The following is a 12,961-nucleotide window of genomic DNA, read 5'->3' on the forward strand; positions in this document are numbered from 1 at the left end:
GTAAGAGGATCAGCTTTGGTGATTCATCTCAATTGGCCAATGTCAACTTCTGAGGGCCAGTCACTGTGTTCCTCATCTTCAAGGCTCTCACCAAACTTCTTGAAACACCACTGCATTGTGTGTTCATTGGCAGTTCCTGGGAGAAATGTCTTGTTGATGTTGTGAGTTGTCTCCACTGCTTCATGACCCATTTTGTTTTTTTTTTTTAAAGGAGTCGCTCTCTTATAGCCCAGGCTGGAGTGCAATGGCATGATCTTGTCTCACTGCAAGTTCTGCCTTCCCAGGTTCAAGCGATTTTCCTGCCTCAGTCTCCTGAGCAGCTGGGATTACAGGCGCATACCATCATGCCTGGCTAATTTTGTATTTTTAGTAGAGACAGAGTTTCACCATGTTGGCCAGGTTGGTCTCAAACTCCTGACCTCAGGTGATCTGCCTGCCTTGGCCTCCCAAAGTGCTGGGATTACAGACGTGAGCCACCGTGCCTGGCCCATGGCCCTTTTGAACTCAATTAAGAAAATTGTTCGAATTTGCTTTTTGTCTAACATCATTTCCGTAGACTAAAATAAACAAAAAATACCAGCAAGTGATAACTCATTAGCAAAAAACATAAAGTGAGAAATGCCAATTAAAATGTTGTATAACATAATCACATTTATTTAATAATGTATTCCAGTATAAAACAGCAAATTCTAACAATGCAAAAACTCAGTTGCTTTTATACTCACCTATATATTTGAAAAAGTTTACAGTGTCTCCATTATTTAAAGATATTTTTGGTAAATCAGTCATCTCATTTAGACTCAATTATATGTAGGGATTCCCAACTGCTTACCCTATATAATATATAATTTAATTGTAAAATCAAATAGAAACGAGAAACATTTGTTTATCATTTGGACTACTTGTTATTAATAATTCAACTGAAAACATAAAGGCATATTTGACTCTTCAATTATGTTTCAACATCAACCTGAATTTCTTAACATTTTCTTGCCTTCCACACTTCTGGCAGGCTAGTGAAACATATAAAACATTTTTTCAGAATAATTGTTACATAAAATAAAATACATATAATTACAGAGGAAAATTATTATATTGAAACAATTGTGAATATATGAAAAAACTAGAATATAAGCATATGTTTGTTATTACAACATTATACAACATTGTGATGAGTACTCAACTTTTTGAGTATTGGTTATAAATTACATATATGCATATTTAAAAAGAAGTGTACTGTGACTTAAAAATATCTGTGCTTCATCTTGGTGAAAAAAATTACACGTAAGGCCAATGCTCTTATAGTTTGTGGTCCTCATTTGCAATGGAGTGAAGCTTATATTTCATTAAGAGGTTGAATGCCATTTTTATCTGATCCAAATTCATTGATACATTGAATTTTCTTTGGATGCACGTGAACCACAAGTGAAAAACATCTGAGAGTCTAATTTTTTTTAGTAGAGAAGCAAAACACAATATAATCTAATAAAATGCTAGCATTGCCAATGTTTAAATATCACAGATTTTAGTCTTAGCTAGGTGACTAGCAATGTAATCAACTCAAGCTTCTTCATTTATCTGGAATATGGTCTCATCATTTGAAAATGAAAATTTTAAGTCATCCAGGAATTTTGAAATTGTTCATTTAAGAAGGCCGCCTTCTTTTAATATTCACTCTTTATCTTGCTTTGTATATTGCTCTTGAGGAATCAGATGCCAATCTAATTCTCTCTCTTTTGTTAAATGGTGTTTTTTATTTGCTTCAAGGCACAGGTGACTTTTTTTTATTATAAAAGTCTATGAATCTTGAGGGAGTGTCTAAGGGTTGATAATTCTCAACCAATTTCCCCAGGATCACTGGGTACTCTTCTAGTAGGTTAATCCTTTATTTATTTATTTATTTTTTATTTTAAAGTTCTAAAACATTTCCTCAAATTACAATTTTAAAATTAGTTTTATTACATTGTGGAGTGTGAGGGGGGTTACACTATACCTATGTTCCTTCTTTTGTCTCTAGCTTCTCCATCACTTTCTCTTTAACTATCTTTGTCCCCCTTTTTTTTTGGCTATTCTTTTCATCTGCTTAATATCCTCTGTTCTATTGAATGTTACATCCTTAAGCAAATGAAAATGTATTTCATATTACTGGTAAAGTTTCTTCTTTGTCCACAATTTCTTGAGTACAGTCAACTCTTATTTTGTATTATATTTTCTTGTTTTTTTTTTCCATATCAATTTTCAGTTTTGGGATTTCTTAATGGTTACATTCTTTGGTAATTGTGTGTGTGTGTTCTGTAAATTTTGTTTTGTTTTCCGTGTGGTGGGTTAGTTTTTGTCTGCAAACAAAAACACTTTCTAGTTTATTCACACAGAAGTATCATGTAAATGCTAATTGATTTACATTAATTATTAAATGTGTGAATTGACCTTGAAGAAAAATAACATAGTTTTTTACAGATGAGGTTACTGAAATCTCTTTAAAAAAAAAAGTGCTTTCTGGAAACAGGAGGTTTTTCATTGTGTCTTCTCATCCTCTAACATCGTTGTTTTCTAAATTCCTTGAATCCCAGAACATGTTTCCTTCCTTCCCTTCCCTTCTAAGCTTCCACATGATGCCTTCCCTCTCTGAGCAAACTTCTCTGGGCATCATTTTCTTTCTTAAAAACAATGTCCTCCAAGATGACAACCTCTGGCCTCAACTATTTTCGGATAATTGTATTCAATTTCTCCCTATCCAGGGTTCTGATCTATCAGGTCCCAAATCTTTTCTCAAATTGAACTTTCATCTTCTGATTATGAATTATTAATAGCTACATATTTGATGCATTTTTTTTCCTTACATAAAATCTTTATCAGTTCCTGTGTCAGCTCTAAATTGGGGTCTCCTACTCTTGAATTTTTATTCCCTCACTTATATATTACTTGAAGTTTGTTGTAATATCTATTAGATGTGCTTTAGGCATGGTTTATGTCTAGAAGGGAACCATTTAATATTGATTGTACAAAGTGTCATGAGTCATATTCTCAGGTGGCAGAAATTGGTATAAAAGAAGGTTATTAGGAATTATGGAAAAGAGGCAAGGAATGAGAACTATGCCAAAGAGGAAGTTGAGCTGTGATGTAGTCACAAGAATGGTCTTAGTCAACTCTATTGGTATCTGAAGCTAGAATAACCCTGTAGAGGTGTCAAGAGCTGGAATGGCTGGAGACAGATAAGTTGGATGTGTGTCTACCTGGGGAAGAAAAAGACCTTGTAAGGCAGTTCCCTTTAGTGAAGGACATTTTCTCGGAGGATATGACAGTTAGAAGAAAGCTTCAGCAAATGTAGATACTGTGCAAACTACAAAGTATATATATTTCAATTATTATTTATTTATGATCTGGATAAATTACCACCTTTGTGAACCCACTTTGTCTAACAGTACTTAAAATGTAAAAATGACACTTTTTTCTGGTATATGGTTCCCTGAATCAATAAAGTTCTTTTAGTAAAGATCACTGAAATCATTATGATGTGCATTTGTTTTGGTGTTACAATACCTTTCCTCCCAGACTATTCTTCCATCAGTGAGTTTGGAGTCTTAGAACTGATTCACATTCCAATACTGGGAAAGGAATAGTAGATCTGACATAGCACCAGCTGTCTCAAATCTCTTAACTATTCATCTATAGTTTATTGTATTTGTCTAAATTTAGCAACAGCATTGTTGGATATCCAACTGTCTAGCTTCTAGGGACATTGTGTTCTATTAGTCAAACATAACTTTCTGCGGGTCAAGCCTCCTATGAACAGGGCACTCATTTTGACTCAGGAACAATTAAGTGCTGTAATTGGAACTGCCTTGATTTTCTAGGGAGTGGTGTGAGGAAGTGTCCTTTAATCCCATTCACTACTAGTCATCTCAGTTCTAAGATGACTTCACTTACAGTCAGCCTGATACAGCAAAAGTCAACATGAATCTTAGTAATGATGGTGTTCCTTTTACTACCATATTCCTCGTAGTTTTGAAAAGTGATGTATCATATTGGCTCTCCCAAGGAACATGAAAAAAAACCCTGAGACCATGAAATGGGGAAAAATTCCTTGCATAGAAAGAAGTCCTCTCTTTTCAGCCTTGCCTAGACTATCTGCTCTAGGATTCCTATTTCTTTAAGGCACTTAGCACCTTCTTTCCCAGCCTGCCATGAAAATTCTAACATTTCTTCTTGCTTATTGTGGGCCATTGCTTTGTTCATGCTTCCAGGTACATATTAGTAGTGTGTTTGTACAATCTTAGCAGGATATTTACTCCTGTATTCCAGGACAGTGCTCCAAAAACATAAACAAACCTTTATTCAACTTTATACTTTACCCCTCTTTTCAAACACCCTCAGATTCCAATCCCATGTGTATTCTCCTAAATTTTGTTGGTTCACGCTGGCTGGGTTCTGCAGCTCCTTTGGGGCATTATCTTTTTTTTTTCTCTATCATCCCCAGAACAACCTCAGGTAGTTTATATTGTGATATAACCCTAGTTGTAGTGGCTAGAAGAAAAGATAGGGGAGATTTTCCAGGGGGTTTTCTTGCAGTGTAGTGCCTTCTGTGTTGCTTTTAAGGAAGGATGTGCTCAACTTTCATAGGGAAGAGTGGGCCACCTCTGCGGGATCAAGGAGTTTATGAAAACCTAGACATTCCAAGATTGTGTGATAAACAAACTTGACCTAACAGATCTGCATTGGATTGGAGTTGGATATTCTTTGGAGTTTGACTACTTTTACAATTAAGACCTGGACCTATTTCTCAGCTTTTTTGCCTTCTTCAGGCCTCTTTGCACACTACCTAGGTGGACCTCTAACTTTCACAACTGCCTTTTAATTGCCAAGTATCAGTTTGTTTTAGATGTCTTTGTCCAGCCATTCAATCACACTTGTAGTATTAGACCAGATAGAATATTGTTTTCAACCACTATAACATAACACTATCCAAGTAGTAAAAGGTTTTTACACTTGGATTGCTACTCTGTACCTTTAGTTATCTGTCTGCACCTACCATCAGCTATGGAGTACATATTGTAGGCCTTATGGTAAGTCATTCAACTCTAAAATGCCATTCCAACATCTGCTTTTTGGGCCATTCCTGGTGCCAAATATCTAAGCTGGGTTTTCTGGAATGCAGATGCCAGGATGGAGATTAATGCGCAAGAAGATTGTTAAGGAGTGGTTTTTATGGATAGAAGAAATAAATCATATTTAGGTAGGAAATTGAGAGCAATATAGTCTCAACAAGTCTCCAGTGATTGCATGGGACATTCTAAAACTGGTATGAAAAATCCATGTTCTCCTGAATTGAGTCAATCAATTTTCAATATTGATCAAATACCGTATTAAGGCTAAGTCAGTGAGTGTGACCTTGGGTGAGATTGCTTCCGACTATAGGGAGTACAGAAGTTGAAGGTTCTCTCCCAGTAGCACTCCCTGAAGCAATGGAGTAAACCTTATATGCCTAAAGAAGAACCTGGTGGCACAGCATTTTAATGTAAGGAACCTCCTGACTTTAATTTAATAGAAGCTCTATTATAATAACTACAGGTTGAGAGAACATTTATGAAGAATATAAGTATTAAATTAGTAACTCCTAAACTTATTTAATATTACAGTTAATAGCAACTGTGTATACTTGAAACTATATTATCTATATACATATATTTTTCTGTGTCATAAGGCATATCCATTATTTAATCTACAAAGTAGATCTGGAAAAAATGTAGATTTGTAGACCCTTGATCATTCCGCACCTCTAGGGGCTGAACACTCATAAACTACAGGCTCTAAAGCAGACTATTCCCTGAACCTTCTGCCTCTGAAATTCAGTGACTATAACCTGGGTAGATTCCTCAATTATCTTTATTTTATTAATATACAGACATTACACAAAGGTGTCTACATAAATACTGTAAAAAATCAGTAATATCGAAAGACCTACATATTTGTATTTATGAACAGTTGTAAAATCTGCACAATACTTAGCATAATTTTTAACTTTGATATTTCAGCAATTGCTACAATTTTGAAAACAACACATTGACATTTTATTATGACTTTAGAGTTATAAGGAAAAGAGTTTAGCTGATTTGTTATCTGATTAAATCTTGGTATGGAGAATAAAACAGTAATTTTATAATTCATACTTACTTTTACAAAAGTCACAGCTCCAAGTTCAACTTGAAATCATTAAAAATTTGTTATCTAAAATGTTTCTTAAAAACAATTGAAAAGGGAAAAATAATTAACAAAAATAAAGTGACAATATGTGAAGGATAATGAGAGATGTAAATATCAATCCTGATTGCTGAACAGAAATGTGATATCTCAGAATATTAACTATACTGATATTAAATGTAATCCTTTTATGAGAAGTTTGCATACTTTTCTGGTATAAATGACATCTTTATAAAATTCCTTATGATTATCACCAATTTAATACAAGGAATCGAGGTATTTAATAATCTCAAACAAATATATCTTCTTTGATAGTAAAGGGGAATGTGAAGAGGTGGGCAAATGTTAAAACACGCTTTATAATTTCAGTATGTAGTACTATTTCAACTATTATAATGTAAAAATAATTTATATATATTTAAGATCTTAAAGAATTCATTATCCTTATGTTCTCTGCAATGTTACAGCAACATAGCTGTAGACATGGTATGAAAATGACAGCTATTTTATTTGAGTCAAAAGGTTATAACATTTAAAGCTGGCTCTCTTCTGAGTAATTTGTAAAATAGGTTGCTATAAATATATGATGACATTTCATGTGGTACACAGTTATTTTGGGGACTTAGTATTATATAATAAGCATATGATCAGATTTGCAATATGTAGCATCATTGACATTTTACTTTCCTTTGCAAAAGGAAACAATGCCTGTTTCCCAAGTCCAAATTATAACCCCTTCACATGGATGTTTTTCCTGGTTTCATGTCCTAACTACACCTATGAGGTATGTTATTTATGTATGTAAATCCTTGAATCCTATTCATGATATACTAAATGAATGTGCTTATGTATTTATATGTATTATAAACTAATATATACAAGAAAAATATAGAGGTCTTATCTATAGATCATGGTATAAAAAATAGAACATTTCAATCACAATTTTTTCAAATATTAAAGTCTTTCATTTTCTTATAAATATGATCCCATTTTATGAGATTGCTTGTGACTTTATATGTAAAAATTAAATTATTTTTTGAAAATGTATTCCTATTTATAAGTTTTCTAATATTTTAAGCCTTAAAATTACCTATTCAAAGCCACAAGTGAAGAAATTACTAGATTACATTTATGTATGTGCTAATTTAAGTTTTAATATAACAGATTGGATCATGGATTAGTTTCACAGTCATGACACAAACACTGCCAGGTAAGACCTAGATTTAATGACAATTAATCAAATAAATGCATCTTTAGAAGAAATGGTTTCTGAGAAAAAGTTATTATGGTATTAAAGTATAGCATGTTTGCAAAAAGATTTTATAATTTCATATTGAGTTTGATTTTTAGCAGTATTAAAATATATTGAAGTACTTTTGCTATTTATCTCTGTATAATTGTTGCTTAATCCAAGCCAGGAATTGTAATCCAAATGTATTTATTAAGCAATGAAGTTTTGTTTAGAAGAAGTTTTAATAATAATGCATTTCGCTTGAAACTTCTTCTTGTGCATGTGCACAGGCATGTGTATGTGTTTTGTCTTCAAAGGAAGAGTTGCGGTGTATGAGAGTTCATCTTGAATACTGAGCATTTTAACACACACTAAGAAGCTGAATTGCATGATTTCCATTTAGTAGAAGGACATATGTAATATCCATTTTATCCATTTTGTTATATTGTACAAAAGTTTTGAATCACAATTAATGTGGTTTATTATATGCATGAAGAGGAATATATGCATATAGGCAACTATTATTGAAAATTTTTAAATACAAAATAGATCCTTATTTGGGAGTATTTTGTGGTTGTGGTATGTAAAATATGTAGATTCATTTTTAATTTTGTAATGTATTTTCTATGTTTACTCATTCATGCAATATTGATTAGCTATTGCTAGGGAATGGGTATGAATAATGAAAATTGATAAGAAATTATGCAACATTTGGGAAACATCTTAAAAGCTAAACATGCTAGTGATCCTTTTCCTAATATAAAGTATTTGATAGAAATAAGAAAGAAATAATAATTATTTCTTTTTTCTTCTAGTTGGAATTTTTACACTTCTGATGAGTATCCAGATGTCTTTGTGGGCACAAAAGAAACATAAGATTTATCTGAGAAAATTCAGTTCATATATTCATAGAAAATCAGCAATGATTCCATTCATATTGTAAAAAAAAATCTCCTATAGAAAATGGCAATATATAAATTCAATAAATAAGACTTAATTAAGGATAGTTAACTATTATACTCCAACAATTCATGAGCAACAGTATATACACTGAGTAAAAATATAAAATAGTAAAATTTCACTAAATTTAGAGTAATTCACATGGTAATAAAAAGTATAAATTATAAATGCAATTAACTAAGAACAGCTCTGAATGTATTTGCATGGGATTGGTCCTTGAATAAAATTGTCTTACTTCATTAATACTTCACAGTACTATTTGCATAAGGCAAAATATCACAACAAAGAAACAACCTGATTAAAAAATGAAAAAGTGATCTGAACAGACATTTCCCAGAAGAAGATATATACATGGCGAATAAGTATATCTTTAAAACACTCAATATTAACTATTCATAACGGAAATGTAAATCAAAACCACAATGAGATATCATCTCATCCTAATTAGGGTGACTATTATCAAAAAGACAAAAAATATGACAGCCGTTGTGGCTCATGTCTGTAATCCTAACACTTTGACAGGCCAAGGCAGGAGAATTGCTTGAGTCCAGGAGTTTGAGATCTGGGCAACATATCGGGACTCTGTCTCTAAAAAGCATATGAAGATTCTGTCTCTAAGAAAACTTTTATAAAGTAAAAATTAGCTGGGTGTGGTGGCACATGCCAGTAGGTAGTCCCAGTTACTCAAGATTGCTCCAGCTTAGGAGTTCAAGGCTACAGAGAGCCGTGATTAAACCAAGGCACTCCAGCCTGGGTGACAGAGTGAGACTGTCTCAAAATAAAATAAAATAAAATAAAATAAAATAAAAATTGGTGAGGATGCAGAAAAAAAAATTAACTCTTGGACACTGCTAGTGGGAATGTAAACTAGAGCAGCCACTGTGGAGAACACTATGGAGTTTCTTCAAAAATTACAAATAGAACTATCATATGATCCAGCAATACCATTACCGGAAAAAGGAAATCTGTATATTAAAGAGACATTTGCACCCTATGTTTACTGCAGCACTATTCACAATAGCCAGGATATAGAAGAAACTTAGGTGTCCAACAACAGTTGAATGGATAAAGAAAATGTGGTATATATACACAACAGAATACTATGCAGCCATAAAAACTGAATTCCTGTCATTCAGGACAACATGGATGGAATTGGAGGGCATATGTTAAATGAAAGAAGCCAGGAACAGAAAGTTAAACATTGCATGTTATTACTTATATGTGGAAGCTAAAAAAATTGATATCATAGAAGTAAAAAATAAAACAGGATACTACAGGCTGGGAAAGCTGCAGCAAAGGGAGACTAGAGAGAGATTTGTTAAAGGATACAAAGTTACAGCTTGGTAGGAGGAATAATTTTTGGTGTTCTATATCACTGTAGGATGACTATAGTTAAGAACATTATATTCTATATAGTTTCAAATAGTTAAAAGGGGATTTTGTACCCAACACAAAGAAATGATAAATGTTTGAAACCATGGATACTCTAATTTATCTCATCTGATCACTATAAATTATATGTATTGAAACATTACTATGTATCTCCCAAATATGTTCAATTCTTATGTGGCTTAAAAAATAAAATTTAATTTAAAAAGCATCTGATTTTTAAAGTAAATATTTTTCAAAGTTTTGACATTTAAATTACTTGAACTCCACATTATTTTGACAACAATTTAATTCTTTTGTTGTTCAATTTTAGTGAGATGTGTCATAGGTATTATGTCATTAGTTCAAATTCTTGTGGAAATTATACCTGTATTATAAGCATAATATTTTTATTTAGTTGTGTACCTTATTTATTAATAATACAGACATTGTATGCTATCATACTGGAATTTACAATTAAAATATTTTCTGTTCATTATTTGATAATCATTCTGAATATATATTTTGAAATATATACTGTTCATATTTATATGTAAATTATATTTATACATCTTCTGAAATATATTTCAAAATATTTGTTGTACATGTGTATATGTGTATATTACATATATACACATGTATTACATATATACACATATATATGCACATACACAAGTATATATATATATTTCAAATGGATTTTATGCACTTGCATAGCGAAAGTACATTGGTAATTTGGGGACATTAAGAGTGGAAAAATTTGTTTTATTTTTAAATCTTGAAATACCTATCTTCTCTGAAAGCTTATGTGCACGTGTGTGTATATGAGTTTGTATGTGAGCATGCATACATACTTGACAAAGAGATGACCTGTATAAATCAAAGTACACATTATTTAAAATATTTAAAAGAGGCCGGGTGCGGTGGCTCACGCCTGTAATCCCAGCACTTTGGGATGCCGAGATGGGTGGATCACAAGGTCAGGAGATCGAGATCATCCTGGCTAACACGGTGAAACCCCGTCTTACTAAAAAATACAAAAAACTAGCCGGGCGAGGTGGCGGGCGCTTGTAGTCCCAGCTACTCGGGAGGCTGAGGCAGGAGAATGGCGTGAACCTGGGAGGCGGAGCTTGTAGTGAGCTGAGATCCGGCCGCTGCACTCCAGCCTGGGCGACAGAGCGATACTCCATCTCAAAATAAATAAATAAATAAATAAACAAACAAACAAACAAACAAACAAATGTTTAAAAGAAATGTTCAGTTTCTTCTTATTTTTTAATTGTGATTCTTTAGATTTGTTAGTCTATGGAGCATTTTCAATTCTCAGATTATACATATGAAATAAAATATGTTTATTAAAGCTCTTAGATTATATGCATATATAACAATATATAAATATATGACAATATATACATATATGACTATATATATATATGACAGTATATTGTAAAGTAGGTCTATATGCACTGGGCAGGGACTGTTTATTACTAACATATGTGGCCACTAAAGAAATAACAAAAAGCCCTTTTAAAAGCCTTATAATTCCCAAAGCATACTATTAAAATTTCTAAGGAGAAAACAATAACAACAATAAAATTCTCATTCCCTAATATCTATTCAGCTAAATTGTATGATATCATTTAATTATCTTAAAAAGAAATGTCAGTGCATTAAATCATATATACCCAATGCAGCTATATGATCAACTTCTTGTAATAAATGTCCCTTTTCTGAAAGACTAAGAATAGTTTCTGTTTTTGCAACTGGATCCTGACAAATAGTAACTTAGGAAATTTGCACATTCTTGTAGGACTAGAAGAAGGTCTTTACGTATGGGGCACCTATATGACAGACATTTTTCTTCCCAATGTGTTACATTCCCTTATGCCAGTTGCTCCATCATATTTTTTTCATATCAGTTATTCCCTTACTGTTGGCAGATATACCTTAGTTAAAGGATATCTTCATTATGAAATGTGTTTTTTTAAATGTATTTCTCGTTTTTATTTCCAGGTGGTCTCACTGCCTAAGACATCAAAATAAAAAGCCTGACAAACTTACACCATCTTGTTATAAATATTAATGCTACAGGTATAATCCTGCAGCGGCCATGTACGCGTTTTTAGCCTTTAAAACCTAAGCTTCATATATAGGTTTTAGGAGTTACTATACATAAGATGTACACATATGCATATATGTATGGGTGTGTGTGTAAATGTGCGCACTTATAAACTTTAATGATACTCTCTAAATTAATATATAAGGTTTATATAAATAATAAGTTTGCATTGATGGCTGAAAAATTGTGCATTTCCTTTAATATAAAACAAATCTCTATAATCTCACATATTCATGGTTTTTTTACCACATATCTAAGTAACTTAATCTTAGCTTCTGAAGTATTTTGCAGGAACAGCATTTAACACTGCAGAGATTAGTTGTAGGTGTCTTAATTACATTTATATATCAGTGTGTTTGGTGGGGAAAGAAGATAAAAAATAAAACATTTAAATATAAAATTAAAATTAAAATTAAAATTAAATATGACATTTATTTATAGTAGATGTCATAATTTGATGATATTCATAGGAAAAACATTAAGGAAAAATTTAAATGCAAAAAAATATATACATACACTACATAAATTAATAATAAAATTAGTACCATGGTTATTTGTTGAAGTAATATGCTGTCCTAAATATGTTTCGTTATACCGTGTTCTCTCAGAGTTAACACTCTCATCCTGCAAATAAAAGATATATTCTCAAATTCTACAATTCTTGTGTGTGTATTTTCAACAGTTGTGATTTTTACGTCACGATAAATTATGATAATATTAGCAACTTTGAAATTCTATGCTTTGTGACTTATAGGCCTCATTTCTAATTTAATAAGGTATGTATGTATTTGATATTTTCATAAAAGCAATACAGGGTTTGGCCAAGAAGTTTTGCCATCTATGAAAGGCACACATTTGATGCTATTATAAGCCATATTAACTGGAGAACATTTCTAAAATACTTCTATTTCACATGCAAATTTTATACTCTATATATTGATGGATTTGTTTCTTAGATTGAGATTCAGATGTGGCAATCAGTGAGAGAGGAAAAAGGTACAAGCCTGTCTCTACTTTTTAGATAGTTTGCTTAAGAGACAAAACAAGTTCAACTTTAATTGAAATATTGCATGTTTGCTTGCTTA

General features: G+C 32.1%; 1 protein-coding gene across 4 annotated transcripts in view; it reads left to right on the forward strand.

Moving 5' to 3' along the window:
• The window catches only part of TECRL (trans-2,3-enoyl-CoA reductase like), a 136,229-nt gene that overhangs the window by 111,989 nt on the left and 11,279 nt on the right, over nt 1–12,961 (forward strand). Inside the window, exons 10-12 of one of the 4 annotated variants that reach the window (XM_001110088.5) lie at nt 6,897–6,982; nt 7,363–7,408; nt 8,245–9,198. The exons of 1 other annotated variant lie outside the window; for it this stretch is intronic. In XM_001110088.5, coding sequence (XP_001110088.1) covers nt 6,897–6,982; nt 7,363–7,408; nt 8,245–8,372 — 260 coding nt within the window. In that variant the 3' untranslated portion in view covers nt 8,373–9,198. Of the gene's footprint in view, nt 1–6,896; nt 6,983–7,362; nt 7,409–8,244; nt 9,199–12,961 lie in introns of those variants that run through there. 2 more of the 4 variants (XM_078002664.1, XM_015138621.3) reach the window with 2 other exon arrangements.

This window comes from Macaca mulatta, chromosome 5 (assembly GCF_049350105.2).
Source record: "Macaca mulatta isolate MMU2019108-1 chromosome 5, T2T-MMU8v2.0, whole genome shotgun sequence".
NCBI classification, from domain to species: domain Eukaryota; kingdom Metazoa; phylum Chordata; class Mammalia; order Primates; family Cercopithecidae; genus Macaca; species Macaca mulatta.